Genomic DNA, 25,981 nt, shown 5'->3' on the forward strand with positions numbered 1-25,981 from the left:
TTTTATATCTATATAATGTTATTGTAACTGTAATTGAGATAAAGCAGTCAACAGTGTGTAGTAAGTTTAATACCCTATTTTTGCATAATAAAATGCCCGAACCAAGTCAGGAATATGATAGTTGTTGTCAATTCGTTTAAAGTATTTGGGCTTATTAATTTTGTCATTTAATTAGGGACTTTCCGTTTTGAATTTCTTCGGAGTTCAGTAATTTTGTGATTTCTCTTTTTATTTTTCATAATACTAGTATATCACATACATACAACATAATTGATCTTAAAATTTCTACTTACATGAAGTTACATCTGAAAAAGATGCCAACAGAAAAGGTACTTTGGTTTTGACACTACAATCAGTATTTTAAAAAGTCATAATTTTGTTTGAACAGAGGTATACTACTGTGTGTGTGTTGCCTTTATAATGACCAATGAAGTACAAATAAACAAAAAAATCTGTACAAAGTATACAAACACTAAATAAAAAACCTTTATGCATCCAAATTGCATATCCGAACTCACCTGCATCAGGACTACTAAAGGGACTTGGAACATTTTGGTCTGTTCAGCATAATAAAATAATATTAACTTTAGCATTTAACTCCACCAAAGTCTGTACACTTCAATGTTCTCAAACTTTTGACCTCCAGCGTAAATATTCTATTAAACACCATTTAAGCGTAGTGTGTCAATCCCAACATAAAATAATGCCTTGTTCAAAGTCTGATTTTTTTTCTTGAATATTTCAAATGAATTACATATATTTATTCATTTCATGATTGAATGCTTCTTTTTATGGGATGATAATGCGATGAACGATGTTCCGCGATTCATACTTATACTAAGTTCTCGGTTAACGTTACAACAACCATACCAAAGATGCATATATGAATATGTCAAAGTAAATTGCATACCTATTTTTGATCCGAAACGAAAAAGCACAATTATAGTTTAAATACAAATTTCAAACCCTGGTTATCTATATATGATGAGTTTAAGTAACATGAAACACAAATCAATTACTCAATCATATTTACTTTTTTAATAGGTTTGCAGATTACGCAACACAAATGGACATCTTATCGGACATTGCATTTCAAAACATGCTGAACCACATTACGTAAGTTGCAGAGAACATTTTCTTGTTAAATTCGACCAGTGAAAATGACCACGAGTCAAAGAATGAGATTGTAAATTACGGAAAAAACATCGTTTGTTGAAAATTATCTTTCATTTTGAAAAATAGCTTTTGTTATTATTGGGTTCATTTAAATACACGAGAGGTTGAATAAGGGCTTAATGTTTTATGTAGCAAAAATATAAAACAAAACAACATTTTGTTTTGTTTAAAATGAACTTCTAATGATGCACACACTACCAGAGCATGATTAAAGACATGAACTTACATCTATGTCTAAAGCCTCGGTCACACCTTACCAGATCGCACGAACGGACGCCTAACGGATAAAAATAAAAGTTATTCGTTGACAAAATTGTTATTCGTTGGGAGTCCGTTGATGTACTGACCAAATAAAACGGACGCGTAACGAATGCAGAACGGACACACAACGGATATGTAACGTATGAGAAACTGAAACGTAACGGACTGAACGGATGTTGAACGTACATCCAACGGACGAGTACCGCATAAAGCGGACACATAACGGAAGCTTACCGGATAAAAAGGATGAACAAGATATACGGAAAAATTAAAGGCGACAATAATAATACATGTAAATCGCAAAAATATTCAAAATGTTTCTGTATTACTGGTTTTGGTTTGTTCTTCAAAATGCCGCCAAAGGGCAGTGTCTTGCCTGAATAAGAGCTATAAAATTGCGAAAACGTTCCCTTTCTCTATAATCAATTATGAATAATAATGATAGATAGTTTATTCTCACAAAACCATGCAAGTACAAAGGTTACAGAGAATTTAAAAAATAAATAAACCCCCCAAAAAAATGCATTAAAAATGCATAAAATTCAAAATTTCGGATGAGATAACATATACAAAAATATATATACTTAAACAGTCAAATATGAAAGTTAAAATTGTATAAAAAAAATACTGTCTATAAGTATATATGGTCAATAAATTATGGTTGTTAAGAAGGAGTGAACTTGCTATTAATACATCTTATAAAATTGCAGAGGTTTCTTAGTGTCTTTGTTTTTTTCGAATTAATAAGAATTCATGAACCTTACGAAATCTAATTGGCATTTCTAACGCGAAATTTTCAATTGGCATTTATCCGTTTCAATGGTCCGTTCATGATCCGTTTTATCCATTATACGTCCGGTAGAAGTCCGTTTCACGTTCGTTCAACATCCGTTTTATCCATTATACGTCCGTTGGTGAATTCATCTGCCAAACCTCCAACGGATGTATAACGGACACATAACGGATACAAAACGGAAACGACACAGACGAGTACTGTACAAAACGAACGTCTACCGGACGTTCAACGGACGTTTCATCCGTTGGACGTCCGTTCAAAGTTTTGAACATGCTCAAAATTTTCCAGCGGACAGAACGGACGTCGACTGATAAAACGTACGCTAAACGGACATGCAACGGATATGGACAGACGTCGAACGGATAAGAACGGACGTCTAACGGACATGAACAGATTGAAAAAAAGTTATCCGTTAGGCATCCGTTCGAGCTATCCATTAATGTGTGACCGAGGCTTTAGGCGTCCGTTCGAGCTATCCGGTAAGGTGTGACCGAGGCTTTAGATATTCAATATACGCACATATATATACTTTTTTGCATTCGATTTTATTTGAAATATTTCAACACCATCTTAAAATGATTTTTATGTTTACTTATTTGAAATGTGAATTTGCTTGGAAGCTGATGCATGCGTATCAGACAAATACTTCCAAAGTCGACGAATCCAATCTTCTTACAATGTACATCTTATTTGGTTCATATAAGTCCTTCTTGATTTTTCATTTCTTATTTATAATAGGTTTAAAAATTAGAATAACTGTCGCTTTAACTAACTGATGTGTTTATGTATGGACACAAAATGAAATATTTTTATAACTATTTATTAAAAAAAGATTTGTATATAAGTTAATTCATGTCTTTTTGTCTCAGTTATAATGAATAAAGGCAACCGTAACATGAGGGTTACAAACTAAAACCGAGAGAACACATCAAATATAAGCTGACAACAACGGAACAACAAAACAATGAAATGCAACAACAACAAAAACGACAATGTAACTTACACAGAAACGAACTATTAGATAACAACTACTGATATTGCTACAAAAAACTTTCAAAAATCGCACTCGGAAGAATGTGTGTGTGTGTGTTGAAAACGAGAGCTATTGGAATAGAGTGCGTTGAGTTATTCAATTTTTATCAAACAGGTTTATATCTTGACAACTTTTTTCCTTATTTAACGCAGGCTGATCATGATGGGTGTCCACAACTTTTAGGCGAGGGCTCTGAGTGTTTCTGCAATATTCATAACTGTGATCATCATACACAAGGTATTATTAGTTAGAAAATGTTATTCCTTGTAAATCATACTTAACACGATTTCTGTTCCTTTTTTTAGCGAATTATGCAGTATTGGTTGTGTGTGTATATTGAAGCTTGAAAGAATACCTATAGTTGTTAACTTTTTTGTAATTTGGTCTATAGGGAGAGTTAGCTCAATGTCAATCATACCACTTCAATTAATAACCTATTTCAATTTTACTTACAGCAGCAACTGGTCATCATACTACTACTACAACCAATCATAATGATCTGGTGTGTGGTGGTCACGTGTGTCACGGACATCAGGTAAATACTTTTAAATATCATCTGTAACTACCGGTCAACTAACTGTATTCTTTCATACCTGTATTGCAGGTGTATAGAGCTATCGTTTTACCAAAAAAATATTGATATTATGTTATACTGGGTTGGTCTTTAGCATGTAGATATTGCATCGCATGTGAGATCAATGAAATGAAAAATTATATCTAAATAATCTGCTGTAATTTAAAAAGGAAGAAATTATTGCGGTATTTTTATTACTGCAAACAATGTGATATGGTAATAATCGCAATAATTTAAACTCGCATTTTGATTTTTTTTTCAATATGAATTAAACAGGTTTTAATTAATATCGCAAAAATTAAAACTGCATTGTAGTCTTAAATGACAAAATTGCATTGATAAATGCACGCAAAATTTTTTGAATTTACAGTATATATATTAAAACTGACGAGGAAAGGTAACACACGGCCATCGAAAGCTCTTTTTTTGAGAGCCCGGTGGTCGTGTGGTCTAGCGGGACGGCTGTAGTGCAGGCGATTTGGTGTCACGATATCACAGTAGCATGGGTTCGAATCCCGAAAATGGTCTTAACGAAAAAGACGAAAAAAGATACAGAAAAGATAAAGAATAATTTAAAACAAAGCATCGTCCTTTTTATCCCGTAATATTGGCCAATGGACGTTGCTAACTTCAACTACCAATTATGTATTTTTAAGGTAGCTAAATCCAAGTGCAGCATGTACATTGAGCTGCAAAATTTTCTTATTTTCAAAGCAGCTAAATGCAAGAGGTCATATACATTGAGCTGCAAAATTTTCTTATTTTGAAGGCAGTTCAGTGCAACATAGACGTTGAGCTGCAAAAGTTTCTTATCATCTACCTCCGATTTTACCTGGATAGATGCACGCTTGATAAAGCTAGTTGGTCTAGCGAAATATTGCGTTTATTTTCATCATTTTGTAAATATTTTAAACATTCTTATATTTACATACTAAATAGTGTGTTAAAATTACATTGTTAGGCAATCTATAATTTCATTTGTGTAATTGAATTAATCTCTGTACTGATTAATCCACACTCCCATAGATTTGTATGTCATGTGCTGCTATTTATAGGCACTTATATATATATATATATATATATATATATATGTTACAGGCATTTTCTAAATTTAGGCATTGTGTGAAATGGCTGCAAAATTCAGTCATTATACATGATGATTAACTTTTTTAGGCATTTTACAAAATGCCTGAAATTATTTAATAGAATGAAATGTTAACAAAAAAACAATTAAAGCTATGGACAGTGGAGCAGTTTAAATAATCAAGAATAAATTTTACTGAATTATTTTAAATTCACACAAGCACAGAAATCGTTTTCTCAAAATGTTGAGATGACAAAACTTTACACAATATTTATCCTGTTTTTTTGCAAATACATTGTTTGCGTAAAATTTGGTTTTAGCAATTCGACCACATTTAGAGAACTTGGATGGTTATACATTTAGCTCTTTCGTTACCTTTACTGATAAACACTTAACGTTCGACCTATTGAGTTTCACAATAAGAACACACGTCACACATGAATATCTTCGTTTTCATATGATCCTCAAAAAATAACAACGATAAACCTTTTTAGAAAAAGGACCACACGTTCTTCAACATACCCTAGCTAGGTTTGTCAGTTTTCTGCTATGACAGTGGTTACGTTTTATAAAGTCTGAGTAATTGCTGCATGCTCTTGAATACCGAATAAATTGGGAAATGTATATTCAACTGGAGGTGAGGTGGTATATTGCTACAAAGGTACCCATGCTATAGGGGGATTTGTTTGATTTGTTTAGGTGTGAATGTATACATTCACATTATTACTGAATGGGAACACTAATAAAAGGTCACTTGATAGTAAAGTGCAAAACTTTGTGCACGTAATGGCTGTTCTTCAGGTTGAATTATCTGTCTCTGTTTAAAATATCTTCATTTCAATTGTAAACGCAGTCGAAATTTCTGTCCCTTATCCAGGTCAATCAACTGCAGAAATAACCCATGCGGATTATATATAATTAGTAATAATAATAATAATAACCAGATTGTTCACGTCTTAAAAATAAATGACAAATTCGCGACAAAAGGCAAACTAACAGCACTTCATCAATTAAAAACAACCTTCTTTTTTTCTGCTTCATATGTTTCACTCAATTGTTTTGAAATAAGATTTTCTAAAAAAAAAATGCTTGTTAATTTTGCTCCATTGACAGAACAATTTGTCCTTCTGCTACTTTGAAAAAATAATCACAAATTCACTTCTGGTATCTTAAATACTGATTGGGAGCGCACTTAACATAGTTTCACTAAAATAAATGTAATATGACCCAGCTGGTTTTTGGAGAACAAATTAATTCTACCGAACAATTAGTTATTGTCTTTGATTTTTTGTTCTTGTCCATTTTTTTGTCATATGCATCTCAATGATATCCTTCATCTACAAATTGCCTGAAACTGAACAGGCAATTTGTTGAATTTGTTTCAAAATTCAGTCATTTTACAAAATGGCTAGATAATTTTAGTCATTTTGAATAATTGCTGTCAAAGTTAGGCATTTCATAAATTGCCTGAAAATTCATTCATTTTACAAAATGCCTGTAACAAAGCAAAATGATTATGCTATTAAACCGCCTTAGCCTCAAAACAAAGAATGTAATCTTAGTTTATCTTTCTTTATATAGTATTGTATCATTGAAGAAAAGCAAGACGGTAAATTGCATTTTAACTGTGCTGATGTACATGTAAGTACTTATTTTCACTTCTGAAGTAAAATATGTTGTTTCTCTGATGTTTGATTTTTGTCCATTTTTTCAAGCTTTTTATGATTGAAATCAAGATTTTGCAGTCGTTTAGCATTCAAATAATTCAGAGGACTATTGACCCGTTTTCTATCACAAACTATTTCAAACCAAATTAAACACTATTTGCACAACATGATGCAAATAAACGCCCGGTAACGATGTATTAAAAAGACAGGTCAATTTATTAATGATTATTATTATTCATTTTTTTATTTTATCTTTAACCATATAATAAAAATATCGTATCATTGCCAATTAGACAACTCTGCAAAAGATACCAAATGACTTAAAATAAAGATTCTATTTTAGAATACACAACACTGTCTGCCCAATCTGTTGAGCAATGGATCGTTGTGCTTTTGTGACACTAGGATATGTGTAGATCATACTCTTATCTCCATTGTTGCAGGTATATTATGTACCATTCAAAAGTGCATTGTGAGATTCTTTTACTTAAATTACTTTCATTAAAGCCCTTTTGTTTATTACCTAGACACTTTTTTTTTGTTTTTATTACCACCGGATGTGATGTACTATAATCTGGTGGTATTTCACCGATGAACAAACAGATAAAGGTCCAAAAGTTAACATAAAAATATACTCACAGAATCAAACGTTTACAAAAAGAACATAAAAATAACAGGTGACTTATTTCATCGCTCTTGAACACAAATTTCCTCACGTACATTTCTACTTATGAAATCATTTGTTTGTATTTTTCAGTTTTGTTTTAAATTTCATCCTTATGTTATAACGTCTTGATATTGCCCTAATATTCACCGTTATCTCATGTGGCAAAATTATTGCAGACAAGGAACAACAACAAAACTGAAGAGATGCTTTATTTTTATATAGCTAATGACATAATAAGTCTTTTATTGGTGTGCACGTATTTTTCCAATCCATTACATTATTAACATTGATGCGAATCAAGGAAATTAAAAAAAAAAAATACCAAATATACAAATTCGTCATGGTTTGTTAACATGGTAGTATTTAAAGCGAAATTTGTATTTTCCTTCTAAACGCATTGTACCTTAGAGTAGTTTTGGTGAATATGTATGGCAACAATTTTTACCAAACATTAGGCACAATAAGGACCTTATTGTCCATACTCCGCCGTTGTTATTCAACCCGGTAAGTTGAATTACATACAGAAAAGTGCTTTAACAGAACCAGATTTTGAAAGTAGTAAAAGTTTAAAGAACGCAAGACAAATCAACATAAATTGGGAACTTTATCTAAATATGACAAAACCTGTGTGGTCATCTATGTTGAAGACCTTTCAAAAAACTATGATTTGCCGTGAACACAATGTTTTTATCATTTAAAGGCAAATCTGCAGTTTTTCAGTGTAACTAATTAAAGGTGATTATGTATGCCCGACGCATTTTCATTGAAACTTGTTATAGTCCAGTTACCTTTTCAATAGAAATACATATCTTTCTAAATAAAAATAACTTTTTATGTATTACTAGTAAAAGTCAGCCCAGTGCATTTCTGAATTATTTAAACAATAAAATCGCATAGTATATAATGAACCGCTTTTCTTGTAGGACACCAAGTTGCAGGTCTCATTTGTTCAGACTACGATGATCACTCTTGCCCTGCAGACTACGTATATATGAATATGGGTTTACTTATGCACTTTTTTTTATGAAATGATGAAATTATCGATATTTAATTGGTTTGGTTTAAATAGAAATGTTGAAAGAGTACAGTGCAATCATATGATTAAAAAGATTTCTTCGAAAAAAAGTCCATAGAAGACATACGAATAATAATTAAAAACATTAATAACATACAATGATAACCATTGCTTCGTAATAATACAGTCAATATTCAACATTCAAAAAGTAGGATACAAATGGACTAACATCAAAATAAGAAAAGACTGACATTTACCGAAATTAACCCTATATGTTTTTAGTAAGAATAATTAAGTGATTTAGTTGTTCAAATTATATAAATAAAATCAAAAGTTTTGAAAGCGTTGCTTGATAAACATTTGGGTTTAAATCCATATTACGATAATGACTACAAAATAACAGTTTTGGTATTAGTTTCAAAATGATCTCTAAATTTCAAAAAAGAGATTTAAGAAAATTATGATTAACAAATCTGTTAATCGTGTTGATACAGATGAATAGCCTACTTAGTTCATGATACCCTCCAGGACGAGTAGTCACAGTGATTGAAAATGCAAATGACTCCTTACAAATTGGTTGTGCTGACTTGCTTTCCTTGATTTAACTTATCCATGAACGTTCAAACTGAAAACACAAAAGCAATGAACGTATACATACGTGAATACTTGTAGAGAAACAAAACCGAAATGAATCTGTAAACAAACAAATCCTGTTAAAATTACTTCTGCCTCAGGGATGTGTAATGAAACCTAAGTCAAATGATAAAAGTAAAACAATAATAAATTTAGTAAAAAATGATATAATTGTGTCTAAGCCATGGCACCAAAACTGAGTTAGTAATACCAACGGAAACTTAAAGTCAATCAACAGAGATGTCGAAGTAATGATATAAAATAGACCCTAACCCTAATCCTAAAAAGTAACATCACAAAAAATACTGAACCTAATGCAATACTTTATAAATTAAGTACGTACCTTTCTCATGCAATCAAAGTTAGGAAACCATGGATGTATAAATACTGGAATACTTCAGGAGATAATTCGTCACAATAGATTAACAAGAATAGGTAAAATATACTTCCGTTTAAATTTTACCTTTGTTTGAAATCAGAATCAGAAGTTATTGATCGTTGCCATACCAAAAAAAAATGCATATTACAATGTTTAAAGTACTTTAGCTTAAAACTGCATACATGAGGCCATACGATTTTGTACAAATTGACTTTCACTTAATCAACCCAATAGGCCAATGCAACTCCTTAATCAAAGAAGATATTGTGAAATCAGTATGAATATTGAATTTGAGATAGATGCTCAATACATAAAGGCAATGTAAAGATCCAAGTCAAAATGTACACTACAAAGTTGTTATGTTATGTATGATGAAATAGAATGTCTTAATAATATAACAAGTATTAAATAAAGGCAACAGTAGTATACCGCTGTTCGAAACTCATAAATCGATTGAAAAAAAGCTTGGCTACAAACTAAAACTGAGGGAAACGCATCAAATACAGTAGGAGAACAACGACACAATAGAAACACAACATATTCTAAAATTAATAGTCATTATATCCTCAACATATAATTACATGTCGATGCTTTAAGCATTACGGTCATAAACAAAAATTATTTGAAGTATGTTCAAGAGTCAATAAGTGGAAGGTTTAGCTACATGTAGTTATAAATAAAAATGAGACAGAAATGGGTAATGTCGCAAAATTAAAAATCCCTTTCTGTTCAATCAAATTTTGCAATTTTCACAGCTTTTTAAATATTTTACCTTAAGTTTAACTTTATAGAAACCAGGTATATCCTTGATTGTACATGTATCAGCTTTCTGGATGCCAAATTTCAACATACCTTTAAAGCCTTCTAAGAAAAAAACTGACCTTCGAACAGAGGTACTCTAAAAATAACCCTTGATTTTTTGGAAATCTTAGATAAGTATACTATGGAGCACATTAATTCTCAATTTTTAATAAAAACTCACAGACAAGTAAATTTTGGCTCAAAATGGTCTTAATATATTTCTCTTTCACCAAAAGTTTCATTTCTGCAAATTTGTTGTTTAGTTTAAGAAGACAAGGATATTAAAAGCACTATCTTGTGTCAGATAAAGGGTACTGCTACATACGATCTAAATTGGAGGGAGTAATTAGTGGTCTGACACCTAAAGAGACAAAAGTCAGGCCAAAGAGAAAATAACAATAATATGCCACTAATGGACCTTCACAGCGAGAAAATTCCGCACCCGTAGACGGGCTTTAGTCTGCACAGTAACAAACATGCGTACAGATTCAGTGATATAAGACGTCATATTTACCTCCCAAACATATGTAGGTCTTAAATATATGGCGGGTTCTAAATCTATGGCAGATTCCTAATCTATGGCAAATGTGCTGTCATGCCGTCCCAAATCTATGGCGGATTTTTGTTGCTTCCAAATCTATGGCAGATTTCGTGCAAATGTAGAACAAGGCAGTACATATACGATCAATTACTTATCGTAAGCAAGTGTAAATGAACGAGAGTATGTCTATAACAATTTGAGATTAAACATTATGTTATGGTCAACCAAATCGTGATGTCAAACAAACAAAATTGTAATTGATGAATTCATGTTCCTTAATACAGACTTCAAGATTAAAACAATGTACCCGTAAAAGATAAGCATGCTCTAAACTGTGCATGTTATCAGTACCTGTTAACCCATTCATTAAACATAACTAATAAAACTCTTCACAATTAAGAAGCGGCATTTTTTTCTTTTTTTTATATCAAAAATGATTATAAATAAAATGAATAGTTTGAATTTTGAAATGATATTTATTTCATTGTAAACACATTGTTTTTAATTTGATAACGATTTAAATTGGTATCTGGTAATTTTATCTTTCACTTTATAAACTTTGCCAGCCGTAGACAGTAAAATAAGTACAAAACTGTTTTTCTAAGGTATTAGGGACTGGAAAAAACGTTGCCCTTGTTCACCATTGGCTTCGGCTGGTACAGAACATTGTTTCCCTCTTTTGGTTAATATTTCACATCTTCCTTTAAACCATCCACAAATTGTTATCAAGGGTGCTATCTTTATTTGGAATGGTGTTTAAATCTATTGATTTTAGCATCGTTAACAGCGGCAATGATGACATATTGCGTTATTCAATTGTGACGTTTTATGTTCCCCGGAAAATTACACAAACTAAAGATCTGCATAGATTTGGTGAAAACAAAAATCTGCCATAGATTTGATTTGATTGACGTTTGTAATGTCACATTTGACATAGATTAGGAATCTGTTATAGATTTGATTTGAATGACTTTTGTAACGTCACATTTGCCATAGATTAGGAATCTGCCATAGATTTGGCACCCGCCATAGATTTGAGTCCTACACATATAATGAATCTAAAATTGAAAGATCATTCGTGACTAACAAAGGCTAAAGGCTCCCGACTTGCGAAAGGCGTACACATGCGGTGGGATTAAACATGTTTTGTGAGATTTGAAACCTTTCTTATACTCTAGCAAATGTAAACCAGTTTAACTCACTAGTTTTTTTCTCTCTCCCTAATGGCAATCATATTAAGACAAAACATTTCTGTAATATACAATTCAACTACAATTATTAAAGAATTTTGATTATTTAATACGACATTTCTAATTCAAAATAATTTTTTACAAAGATACAATAAAACACTTTAAAATAACATGAAAACACAACATCTTCACAAACCCTTAATCTCATTACCATTTTTGTTGAACTGATGTAGGTATTAAATACTCCAAAATGTTTATAGTATAACTAATCGCCGTATTTGAATATCAAAAATAAGACAACGCGTGACCGAACGACGCATGGATTAAACGAGTGCGCTGCACGAGTTTAATCCATAGCGGCGTTCGGTCACAAGTTGTCTTATTTTTGATATTCAAATACGGCGATTAGTTATTCTTTTTATTACATTGGCAAATGGCTTTTTTTATGAAATTAATGTGGAAAATGTAAGGAACTATAACTTTTTCCTACGCATTGACAATTTGTTTTGATCCGACGTTATCGACGTCTTGACAACGCCTATTGTTGTATGACGTCAGAGAGTGAAATAACCCCGTTTATTTCACATGTGAAATTATCGGTTTTTATCTAACTGGGAAATCAATGTAATTTATTGCAACCAATGTAATAATAATCTTTATTTAAACATGTTAAACAAGTATAGCAAAGATGCAAACTTTTAATGTCGTTTCAAAAAGGGGAAGTGCACAAGATTAAATGTTATCAACCAACAGAACGAGTGAATAACAACTGTGTTCAAAAGATTATATCGACATTATTTAGGATTTCAAATTGCTTATACATATTGTCTACATGGTTTGTAACAAATAACATGATGAAAATGAGCTACACATTTATCTTTAGTTGTAGTTAACTTATAATACTATTTGTTAACATTTGTTAAGAAAGAATTAACCATTATACTTAATTGGCTGTTATTATTATTGAAGAGAACGCAAAGCTTTTACCTTAATTTGTAAATACCTCTGTGATGTAAGCACTTATTAAGTTCATCTGCATCTTCAGGTGTGTGAAATCTCGATGGATAAAAATGGAATTAAAAAACACTGCGGTAACGGACATCATGTAAGTGAAGATTGTTTTGAAATATGTGTTTTCTAATGTTTTAATCAGCATCAGTTGTGCATCTATTCATCTGAAATTAAGTGGTTTAATATTACCTGAATACACTGAATGGTTATTTTATGTCCTTCATTCCATCATTTCTTTCTTCTCTCATTAATACTCCTAGACTAATACAGTGAACAAGAATATATACTGATGAACCTGTAACTTTTACCAGAAAATCATTTTGCCGACTGTGTCTTTAATCACATTATTTATTTTTGCAGGAGATATTACCAATAGTCATAAAAATCAATAATATATTTAATGAATAATCAAAAGCGTTCGTCGAAATAGAGTGAACGTCAACGACGATACCAAAAATTTGACATCACACAAAACGAAAACGCCTTTTTATCTCAATTTTGTCATGATTATCGAAAGTCAGTTTTTTCATTTTTAAAGCATGTATTTATACAACATGTTTCAAACATAATAAATACACATCAAGCGTATGATCCAAAGTTAATACCGACACAACAGACCAAATCCAATTAACTAATAAAACCTCAATGCGTTGACCTTAATAGACCTTTGATAAGAGAATTACAGGCGTGAAAAATGATTAGAGATGTACAAATAAATATAAATTAACCTTGACCGCAGATAATTGATAGCTTAATGACCGTCTATAAGAACGATCACAGACAATATACCATAATTACGAAAGTAGTTATTGTTGATATAAAGCCTGTAAACGTCCAGCAGGAAGTATTTCAAGATACCCAGTCTGATTTGTTCGAGTACTGAAAAAATATAAAACATAATAAAATAATTATTTTTATTATACAAATATTTGGGCTTAAGGGCAACACGTTATGTTACAGAAAACTTCCTTGGCGTCAGTGAATAAAAAGCGATGAATGTAAACTAACTGACGCCAACATTATACTTTACTATCCGAGCAGTGTGCGCGGCACACTGTGTGAATGCTTGAGGATATTTTTTCTCTAGTATCATGTAATTCACTCAGTTCTGTCATATTGTAAATCAAGAACAGAACAAATTACATGCTACCTGCAGTTGACACAAAACACACAGTATGTACATAAAATGATAGTGTGTTCTCAGATAATTAAGGATAATTTGCCGCTAAAATACTGTGCCTGAGCTAGCCACATATCTTTGACAGAAATGCGTCACCATAGGGGTATTTGCATACACGTGTGTGTACGACTACCAGTCTACTTGTCTCATAGTACTTTAGGAAGCCGTTCCCGAGCGGTATAGCCTTACTTGATTTTCCACGTGGTACCGCATAAGAGTAAATCTTTGTGGGCATAGACCGACGTGAAATAGAGCTGTTGAGCAATCAAGATGAGACTATTCCTCGTTAAGGCACGTAGGCACCCTAACAACTCAGATAATGTTCATAAATGTCTGGCCTGATCATTTAAAATAGTAACATAACGTGAACCATAAAGGCACAACATCTTCATAAAAGTCGGCGGTGTTGGGTCAGCTGGAGGGTTAATTTGAATTTTGCACTTCTATACTGCTACTAACTATCAATGCAACTGACTGAATAAACCTGACCAAGATTGAAAAATTAACACGTGCACCAAGTCATGAGACGGTTAAGAAAACATTGCCGTCTCTACCACAGACATCATAAATCTAGTAATAAAATGTGTATCGTCCACCTAAATGAATAATGATTTTAACAGAAGCCGAGTCGGACAGAACATGAAACATTAATATAAACATCAATTAAAAATTTCTAATTTATACAACATGTTTCAAACATAATAAATACACATCAAGCGTATGATCCAAAGTTAATACCGACACAACAGACCAAAGCCAATTAACTAATAAAACCTCAATGCGTTGACCTTAATAAACCTTTGATACGAGAATTACAGGCGTGAAAAATGATTAGAGATGTACAAATAGATATAAATTAACCTTGACCGCAGATAATTGATAGCTTAATGACCGTCTATAAGAACGATCACAGACAATAGGCCCGAGAACACAGTTATTTCGTAGTGCATTTCTTTTAGACAATAAATTCAAATTAAAAAAATCGCACCTGCTCTTTCTCAAAAAGATTTTTACAGTTTAGTGTACTACCAGTGAGACAAATAATATCAAAATTATAGAAACTTCTACCAGCTCTAACTCAAAATATTGACAATTCTGTGTTAAGGGGGTGTAAAATTCAGTTTGACAGCTTCAGACGTGCTAAAATTTGACCTTTTAGAACTGAACCAATTTACTTCTTAACATAAAGATTCAGCACCCAATTTTTTTTTACATGTAATTACATCCCCCTACTTGATATTTCATGCATTTAATATCAAGAAATAAATTGGGAAAGTGTATCAAATAAGACATGCAAGTTATACACTGTTTACACTAGGGACTATATTCGTAGACAACGAAAACCAAAGGACGATAACTGTGTCCTTGGACCTAATAGGACAGAAAGACTTGACCAATCTTTATAAAACTTTGCATAACCTAAGCTTAGGCAATTGTGAGATAGGTTGCCAAGTTTCATGGCCATATGACATATATTAGAGACACTAGGGTCATTTTAATATAGACATTTGAATGTTTATTTTTGACGTGTAAATCAAATATCTTCAACTGTCAAGATTTTGGCCTTAAAATTTGAAATTTTGCAAAAATTTGCTTTTTAAATGCTCTTGAATATCAAATATTAAGTATTAAAAGCATCTGAACACTCTTTTATTTATCAGATGTATTGTAATTATTCCAAAGTTAAATTTATATAAGCCTATGCCTGAAAATAGAGATTTTCCAATTTAGGGAGGCCTTATATAAATATGCATTTTTCTCAGCCAATTTGAAGATTTTGAAGTTTTTTATGCCTAATTTATTCTTTCATATATATAAAATGTACTTTAAATGTATAGAAAAGTGTCAAAAAGCATACCACATGAGTATAAAATGGTCTTGGGCCATGTAGTACTGAGAATTATTTAGAGTCGATTTAGGCGGTAGCCCATATTGACATATAAAAATGCACACAGAAGCTATTAGAAATGAAAATGTGTAACTTTTTGCTCATTTCTATGCTAAGGCGTTATGATACAAGAAGTCTAATTGCAAAAGGACTCTTGCATTTAATTTTTTTAGAAACAATATGGTCTGATGGCCAGTTTTTTCACTTTTCAATGGAAAACTTGCATTTAGTTTTAGCCTTAATAGGCATAAAGTTGGACCACTTACTATCATACAGAGAAAAAAAATGGTAGCTTATGAAAGGAGTAAGGTGTACTGAGTATAATAAAGTGCTTTTTTTACAGATTTAGTGAAATATTTGTGATGGACTACAGATTTGATGTACAAAGCTCTTCACATTTTACATACATCTATTAGGCCGTTTAACCATGGCCGTGAATACAAATATCTGCACTTTTTTCCTGTGATAATCTACTTTTCTCTATATCCAGAGTTCACAAATGGTTAATTAAATTTGATTTAATCATAGAAACACAAATATCAGGAACAAAAAAGCTGTCAGATAGAAAGTCAGCATGCCTCTTAGCCATAAAATGTAAACTGCTTTAAAATGCTTATTATAGCCGTAGAATGCCAAAATGGCACATTTTAACAGAATTTCTGTAAACCAAAGATGTAAATCCTTTACTTTGATTGAGTTTGACAAACTGAAACCAGCAAATCATTCAGGAAAGTTGCCAAAGTACAGAATCTAGATTTCAGGAATCCATCTCTTAGGCCCGAGAACACAGTTATTTCGTAGTGCATTTCTTTTAGACAATAAATTCAAATTAAAAAAATCGCACCTGCTCTTTCTCAAAAAGATTTTTACAGTTTAGTGTACTACCAGTGAGACAAATAATATCAAAATTATAGAAACTTCTACCAGCTCTAACTCAAAATATTGACAATTCTGTGTTAAGGGGGTGTAAAATTCAGTTTGACAGCTTCAGACGTGCTAAAATTTGACCTTTTAGAACTGAACCAATTTACTTCTTAACATAAAGATTCAGCACCCAATTTTTTTTTACATGTAATTACATCCCCCTACTTGATATTTCATGCATTTAATATCAAGAAATAAATTGGGAAAGTGTATCAAATAAGACATGCAAGTTATACACTGTTTACACTAGGGACTATATTCGTAGACAACGAAAACCAAAGGACGATAACTGTGTCCTTGGACCTAATAGGACAGAAAGACTTGACCAATCTTTATAAAACTTTGCATAACCTAAGCTTAGGCAATTGTGAGATAGGTTGCCAAGTTTCATGGCCATATGACATATATTAGAGACACTAGGGTCATTTTAATATAGACATTTGAATGTTTATTTTTGACGTGTAAATCAAATATCTTCAACTGTCAAGATTTTGGCCTTAAAATTTGAAATTTTGCAAAAATTTGCTTTTTAAATGCTCTTGAATATCAAATATTAAGTATTAAAAGCATCTGAACACTCTTTTATTTATCAGATGTATTGTAATTATTCCAAAGTTAAATTTATATAAGCCTATGCCTGAAAATAGAGATTTTCCAATTTAGGGAGGCCTTATATAAATATGCATTTTTCTCAGCCAATTTGAAGATTTTGAAGTTTTTTATGCCTAATTTATTCTTTCATATATATAAAATGTACTTTAAATGTATAGAAAAGTGTCAAAAAGCATACCACATGAGTATAAAATGGTCTTGGGCCATGTAGTACTGAGAATTATTTAGAGTCGATTTAGGCGGTAGCCCATATTGACATATAAAAATGCACACAGAAGCTATTAGAAATGAAAATGTGTAACTTTTTGCTCATTTCTATGCTAAGGCGTTATGATACAAGAAGTCTAATTGCAAAAGGACTCTTGCATTTAATTTTTTTAGAAACAATATGGTCTGATGGCCAGTTTTTTCACTTTTCAATGGAAAACTTGCATTTAGTTTTAGCCTTAATAGGCATAAAGTTGGACCACTTACTATCATACAGAGAAAAAAAATGGTAGCTTATGAAAGGAGTAAGGTGTACTGAGTATAATAAAGTGCTTTTTTTACAGATTTAGTGAAATATTTGTGATGGACTACAGATTTGATGTACAAAGCTCTTCACATTTTACATACATCTATTAGGCCGTTTAACCATGGCCGTGAATACAAATATCTGCACTTTTTTCCTGTGATAATCTACTTTTCTCTATATCCAGAGTTCACAAATGGTTAATTAAATTTGATTTAATCATAGAAACACAAATATCAGGAACAAAAAAGCTGTCAGATAGAAAGTCAGCATGCCTCTTAGCCATAAAATGTAAACTGCTTTAAAATGCTTATTATAGCCGTAGAATGCCAAAATGGCACATTTTAACAGAATTTCTGTAAACCAAAGATGTAAATCCTTTACTTTGATTGAGTTTGACAAACTGAAACCAGCAAATCATTCAGGAAAGTTGCCAAAGTACAGAATCTAGATTTCAGGAATCCATCTCTTAGGCCCGAGAACACAGTTATTTCGTAGTGCATTTCTTTTAGACAATAAATTCAAATTAAAAAAATCGCACCTGCTCTTTCTCAAAAAGATTTTTACAGTTTAGTGTACTACCAGTGAGACAAATAATATCAAAATTATAGAAACTTCTACCAGCTCTAACTCAAAATATTGACAATTCTGTGTTAAGGGGGTGTAAAATTCAGTTTGACAGCTTCAGACGTGCTAAAATTTGACCTTTTAGAACTGAACCAATTTACTTCTTAACATAAAGATTCAGCACCCAATTTTTTTTTACATGTAATTACATCCCCCTACTTGATATTTCATGCATTTAATATCAAGAAATAAATTGGGAAAGTGTATCAAATAAGACATGCAAGTTATACACTGTTTACACTAGGGACTATATTCGTAGACAACGAAAACCAAAGGACGATAACTGTGTCCTTGGACCTAATAGGACAGAAAGACTTGACCAATCTTTATAAAACTTTGCATAACCTAAGCTTAGGCAATTGTGAGATAGGTTGCCAAGTTTCATGGCCATATGACATATATTAGAGACACTAGGGTCATTTTAATATAGACATTTGAATGTTTATTTTTGACGTGTAAATCAAATATCTTCAACTGTCAAGATTTTGGCCTTAAAATTTGAAATTTTGCAAAAATTTGCTTTTTAAATGCTCTTGAATATCAAATATTAAGTATTAAAAGCATCTGAACACTCTTTTATTTATCAGATGTATTGTAATTATTCCAAAGTTAAATTTATATAAGCCTATGCCTGAAAATAGAGATTTTCCAATTTAGGGAGGCCTTATATAAATATGCATTTTTCTCAGCCAATTTGAAGATTTTGAAGTTTTTTATGCCTAATTTATTCTTTCATATATATAAAATGTACTTTAAATGTATAGAAAAGTGTCAAAAAGCATACCACATGAGTATAAAATGGTCTTGGGCCATGTAGTACTGAGAATTATTTAGAGTCGATTTAGGCGGTAGCCCATATTGACATATAAAAATGCACACAGAAGCTATTAGAAATGAAAATGTGTAACTTTTTGCTCATTTCTATGCTAAGGCGTTATGATACAAGAAGTCTAATTGCAAAAGGACTCTTGCATTTAATTTTTTTAGAAACAATATGGTCTGATGGCCAGTTTTTTCACTTTTCAATGGAAAACTTGCATTTAGTTTTAGCCTTAATAGGCATAAAGTTGGACCACTTACTATCATACAGAGAAAAAAAATGGTAGCTTATGAAAGGAGTAAGGTGTACTGAGTATAATAAAGTGCTTTTTTTACAGATTTAGTGAAATATTTGTGATGGACTACAGATTTGATGTACAAAGCTCTTCACATTTTACATACATCTATTAGGCCGTTTAACCATGGCCGTGAATACAAATATCTGCACTTTTTTCCTGTGATAATCTACTTTTCTCTATATCCAGAGTTCACAAATGGTTAATTAAATTTGATTTAATCATAGAAACACAAATATCAGGAACAAAAAAGCTGTCAGATAGAAAGTCAGCATGCCTCTTAGCCATAAAATGTAAACTGCTTTAAAATGCTTATTATAGCCGTAGAATGCCAAAATGGCACATTTTAACAGAATTTCTGTAAACCAAAGATGTAAATCCTTTACTTTGATTGAGTTTGACAAACTGAAACCAGCAAATCATTCAGGAAAGTTGCCAAAGTACAGAATCTAGATTTCAGGAATCCATCTCTTAGGCCCGAGAACACAGTTATTTCGTAGTGCATTTCTTTTAGACAATAAATTCAAATTAAAAAAATCGCACCTGCTCTTTCTCAAAAAGATTTTTACAGTGTAGTGTACTACCAGTGAGACAAATAATATCAAAATTATAGAAACTTCTACCAGCTCTAACTCAAAATATTGACAATTCTGTGTTAAGGGGGTGTAAAATTCAGTTTGACAGCTTCAGACGTGCTAAAATTTGACCTTTTAGAACTGGACCAATTTACTTCTTAACATAAAGATTCAGCACCCAATTTTTTTTTACATGTAATTACATCCCCCTACTTGATATTTCATGCATTTAATATCAAGAAATAAATTGGGAAAGTGTATCAAATAAGACATGCAAGTTATACACTGTTTACACTAGGGACTATATTCGTAGACAACGAAAACCAAAGGACGATAACTGTGTCCTTGGACCTAATAGGACAGAAAGACTTGACCAATCTTTATAAAACTTTGCATAACCTAAGCTTAGGCAATTGTGAGATAGGTTGCCAAGTTTCATGGCCATATGACATATATTAGAGACACTAGGGTCATTTTAATATAGACATTTGAATGTTTATTTTTGACGTGTAAATCAAATATCTTCAACTGTCAAGATTTTGGCCTTAAAATTTGAAATTTTGCAAAAATTTGCTTTTTAAATGCTCTTGAATATCAAATATTAAGTATTAAAAGCATCTGAACACTCTTTTATTTATCAGATGTATTGTAATTATTCCAAAGTTAAATTTATATAAGCCTATGCCTGAAAATAGAGATTTTCCAATTTAGGGAGGCCTTATATAAATATGCATTTTTCTCAGCCAATTTGAAGATTTTGAAGTTTTTTATGCCTAATTTATTCTTTCATATATATAAAATGTACTTTAAATGTATAGAAAAGTGTCAAAAAGCATACCACATGAGTATAAAATGGTCTTGGGCCATGTAGTACTGAGAATTATTTAGAGTCGATTTAGGCGGTAGCCCATATTGACATATAAAAATGCACACAGAAGCTATTAGAAATGAAAATGTGTAACTTTTTGCTCATTTCTATGCTAAGGCGTTATGATACAAGAAGTCTAATTGCAAAAGGACTCTTGCATTTAATTTTTTTAGAAACAATATGGTCTGATGGCCAGTTTTTTCACTTTTCAATGGAAAACTTGCATTTAGTTTTAGCCTTAATAGGCATAAAGTTGGACCACTTACTATCATACAGAGAAAAAAAATGGTAGCTTATGAAAGGAGTAAGGTGTACTGAGTATAATAAAGTGCTTTTTTTACAGATTTAGTGAAATATTTGTGATGGACTACAGATTTGATGTACAAAGCTCTTCACATTTTACATACATCTATTAGGCCGTTTAACCATGGCCGTGAATACAAATATCTGCACTTTTTTCCTGTGATAATCTACTTTTCTCTATATCCAGAGTTCACAAATGGTTAATTAAATTTGATTTAATCATAGAAACACAAATATCAGGAACAAAAAAGCTGTCAGATAGAAAGTCAGCATGCCTCTTAGCCATAAAATGTAAACTGCTTTAAAATGCTTATTATAGCCGTAGAATGCCAAAATGGCACATTTTAACAGAATTTCTGTAAACCAAAGATGTAAATCCTTTACTTTGATTGAGTTTGACAAACTGAAACCAGCAAATCATTCAGGAAAGTTGCCAAAGTACAGAATCTAGATTTCAGGAATCCATCTCTTAGGCCCGAGAACACAGTTATTTCGTAGTGCATTTCTTTTAGACAATAAATTCAAATTAAAAAAATCGCACCTGCTCTTTCTCAAAAAGATTTTTACAGTGTAGTGTACTACCAGTGAGACAAATAATATCAAAATTATAGAAACTTCTACCAGCTCTAACTCAAAATATTGACAATTCTGTGTTAAGGGGGTGTAAAATTCAGTTTGACAGCTTCAGACGTGCTAAAATTTGACCTTTTAGAACTGGACCAATTTACTTCTTAACATAAAGATTCAGCACCCAATTTTTTTTTACATGTAATTACATCCCCCTACTTGATATTTCATGCATTTAATATCAAGAAATAAATTGGGAAAGTGTATCAAATAAGACATGCAAGTTATACACTGTTTACACTAGGGACTATATTCGTAGACAACGAAAACCAAAGGACGATAACTGTGTCCTTGGACCTAATAGGACAGAAAGACTTGACCAATCTTTATAAAACTTTGCATAACCTAAGCTTAGGCAATTGTGAGATAGGTTGCCAAGTTTCATGGCCATATGACATATATTAGAGACACTAGGGTCATTTTAATATAGACATTTGAATGTTTATTTTTGACGTGTAAATCAAATATCTTCAACTGTCAAGATTTTGGCCTTAAAATTTGAAATTTTGCAAAAATTTGCTTTTTAAATGCTCTTGAATATCAAATATTAAGTATTAAAAGCATCTGAACACTCTTTTATTTATCAGATGTATTGTAATTATTCCAAAGTTAAATTTATATAAGCCTATGCCTGAAAATAGAGATTTTCCAATTTAGGGAGGCCTTATATAAATATGCATTTTTCTCAGCCAATTTGAAGATTTTGAAGTTTTTTATGCCTAATTTATTCTTTCATATATATAAAATGTACTTTAAATGTATAGAAAAGTGTCAAAAAGCATACCACATGAGTATAAAATGGTCTTGGGCCATGTAGTACTGAGAATTATTTAGAGTCGATTTAGGCGGTAGCCCATATTGACATATAAAAATGCACACAGAAGCTATTAGAAATGAAAATGTGTAACTTTTTGCTCATTTCTATGCTAAGGCGTTATGATACAAGAAGTCTAATTGCAAAAGGACTCTTGCATTTAATTTTTTTAGAAACAATATGGTCTGATGGCCAGTTTTTTCACTTTTCAATGGAAAACTTGCATTTAGTTTTAGCCTTAATAGGCATAAAGTTGGACCACTTACTATCATACAGAGAAAAAAAATGGTAGCTTATGAAAGGAGTAAGGTGTACTGAGTATAATAAAGTGCTTTTTTTACAGATTTAGTGAAATATTTGTGATGGACTACAGATTTGATGTACAAAGCTCTTCACATTTTACATACATCTATTAGGCCGTTTAACCATGGCCGTGAATACAAATATCTGCACTTTTTTCCTGTGATAATCTACTTTTCTCTATATCCAGAGTTCACAAATGGTTAATTAAATTTGATTTAATCATAGAAACACAAATATCAGGAACAAAAAAGCTGTCAGATAGAAAGTCAGCATGCCTCTTAGCCATAAAATGTAAACTGCTTTAAAATGCTTATTATAGCCGTAGAATGCCAAAATGGCACATTTTAACAGAATTTCTGTAAACCAAAGATGTAAATCCTTTACTTTGATTGAGTTTGACAAACTGAAACCAGCAAATCATTCAGGAAAGTTGCCAAAGTACAGAATCTAGATTTCAGGAATCCATCTCTTAGGCCCGAGAACACAGTTATTTCGTAGTGCATTTCTTTTAGACAATAAATTCAAATTAAAAAAATCGCACCTGCTCTTTCTCAAAAAGATTTTTACAGTGTAGTGTACTACCAGTGAGACAAATAATATCAAAATTATAGAAACTTCTACCAGCTCTAACTCAAAATATTGACAATTCTGTGTTAAGGGGGTGTAAAATTCAGTTTGACAGCTTCAGACGTGCTAAAATTTGACCTTTTAGAACTGGACCAATTTACTTCTTAACATAAAGATTCAGCACCCAATTTTTTTTTACATGTAATTACATCCCCCTACTTGATATTTCATGCATTTAATATCAAGAAATAAATTGGGAAAGTGTATCAAATAAGACATGCAAGTTATACACTGTTTACACTAGGGACTATATTCGTAGACAACGAAAACCAAAGGACGATAACTGTGTCATTGGACCAATATACCATAATTACGAAAGTAGTTATTGTTGATATAAAGCCTGTAAACGTCCAGCAGGAAGTATTTCAAGATACCCAGTCTGATTTGTTCGAGTACTGAAAAAATATAAAACATAATAAAATAATTATTTTTATTATACAAATATTTGGGCTTAAGGGCAACACGTTATGTTACAGAAAACTTCCTTGGCGTCAGTGAATAAAAAGCGATGAATGTAAACTAACTGACGCCAACATTATACTTAACTATCCGAGCAGTGTGCGCGGCACACTGTGTGAATGCTTGAGGATATTTTTTCTCTAGTATCATGTAATTCACTCAGTTCTGTCATATTGTAAATCAAGAACAAAACAAATTACATGCTACCTGCAGTTGACACAAAACACACAGTATGTACATAAAATGATAGTGTGTTCTCAGATAATTAAGGATAATTTGCCGCTAAAATACTGTGCCTGAGCTAGCCACATATCTTTGACAGAAATGCGTCACCATAGGGGTATTTGCATACACGTGTGTGTACGACTACCAGTCTACTTGTCTCAGAGTACTTTAGCAAGCCGTTCCCGAGCGGTATAGCCTTACTTGATTTTCCACGTGGTACCGCATAAGAGTAAATCTTTGTGGGCATAGACCGACGTGAAATAGAGCTGTTGAGCAATCAAGATGAGACTATTCCTCGTTAAGGCACGTAGACACCCTAACTACTCAGAAAATGTTCATAAATGTCTGGCCTGATCATTTAAAATAGTAACATAACGTGAACCATAAAGGCACAACATCTTCATAAAAATCGGCGGTGTTGGGGCGGCTGGAGGGTTAATTTGAATTTTGCACTTCTATACTGCTACTAACTATCAATGCAACTGACTGAATAAACCTGACAAAGGTTGAAAAATTAACACGTGCACCAAATCATGAGACGGTTAAGAAAACATTGCCGTCTCTACCACAGACATCATAAATCTAGTAATAAAATGTGTATCGTCCACCTAAATAAATAATGATTTTAACAGAAGCCGAGTCGGACAGAACATGAAACATTAATATAAACATCAATTAAAAATTTCTAATTTATACAACATGTTTCAAACATAATAAAAACACATCAAGCGTATGATCCAAAGTTAATACCGACACAACAGACCAAAGCCAATTAACTAATAAAACCTCAATGCGTTGACCTTAATAGACCTTTGATAAGAGAATTACAGGCGTGAAAAATGATTAGAGATGTACAAATAAATATAAATTAACCTTGACCGCAGATAATTGATAGCTTAATGACCGTCTATAAGAACGATCACAGACAATATACCATAATTACGAAAGTAGTTATTGTTGATATAAAGCCTGTAAACGTCCAGCAGGAAGTATTTCAAGATACCCAGTCTGATTTGTTCGAGTACTGAAAAAATATAAAACATAATAAAATAATTATTTTTATTATACAAATATTTGGGCTTAAGGGCAACACGTTATGTTACAGAAAACTTCCTTGGCGTCAGTGAATAAAAAGCGATGAATGTAAACTAACTGACGCCAACATTATACTTAACTATTCGAGCAGTGTGCGCGGCACACTGTGTGAATGCTTGAGGATATTTTTTCTCTAGTATCATGTAATTCACTCAGTTCTGTCATATTGTAAATCAAGAACAAAACAAATTACATGCTACCTGCAGTTGACACAAAACACACAGTATGTACATAAAATGATAGTGTGTTCTCAGATAATTAAGGATAATTTGCCGCTAAATACTGTGCCTGAGCTAGCCACATATCTTTGACAGAAATGCGTCACCATAGGGGTATTTGCATACACGTGTGTGTACGACTACCAGTCTACTTGTCTCAGAGTACTTTAGCAAGCCGTTCC

At 32.0% G+C, this 25,981-nt stretch overlaps 1 protein-coding gene across 1 annotated transcript in view; it reads left to right on the forward strand.

The window, feature by feature from the left end:
- LOC143062194 (uncharacterized) overlaps window positions 1-25,981 on the forward strand; it is a 63,708-nt gene that overhangs the window by 21,841 nt on the left and 15,886 nt on the right. Inside the window, exons 7-13 of the mRNA XM_076233977.1 lie at window positions 1,045-1,116; window positions 3,419-3,503; window positions 3,722-3,801; window positions 6,506-6,565; window positions 6,935-7,034; window positions 8,182-8,243; window positions 12,863-12,922. Of these exons, the coding sequence (XP_076090092.1) occupies window positions 1,045-1,116; window positions 3,419-3,503; window positions 3,722-3,801; window positions 6,506-6,565; window positions 6,935-7,034; window positions 8,182-8,243; window positions 12,863-12,922 (519 nt within the window). The remainder of the gene's footprint in view (window positions 1-1,044; window positions 1,117-3,418; window positions 3,504-3,721; window positions 3,802-6,505; window positions 6,566-6,934; window positions 7,035-8,181; window positions 8,244-12,862; window positions 12,923-25,981) is intronic.

This window comes from Mytilus galloprovincialis, chromosome 2 (genome assembly GCF_965363235.1).
Source record: "Mytilus galloprovincialis chromosome 2, xbMytGall1.hap1.1, whole genome shotgun sequence".
NCBI lineage: Eukaryota > Metazoa > Mollusca > Bivalvia > Mytilida > Mytilidae > Mytilus > Mytilus galloprovincialis.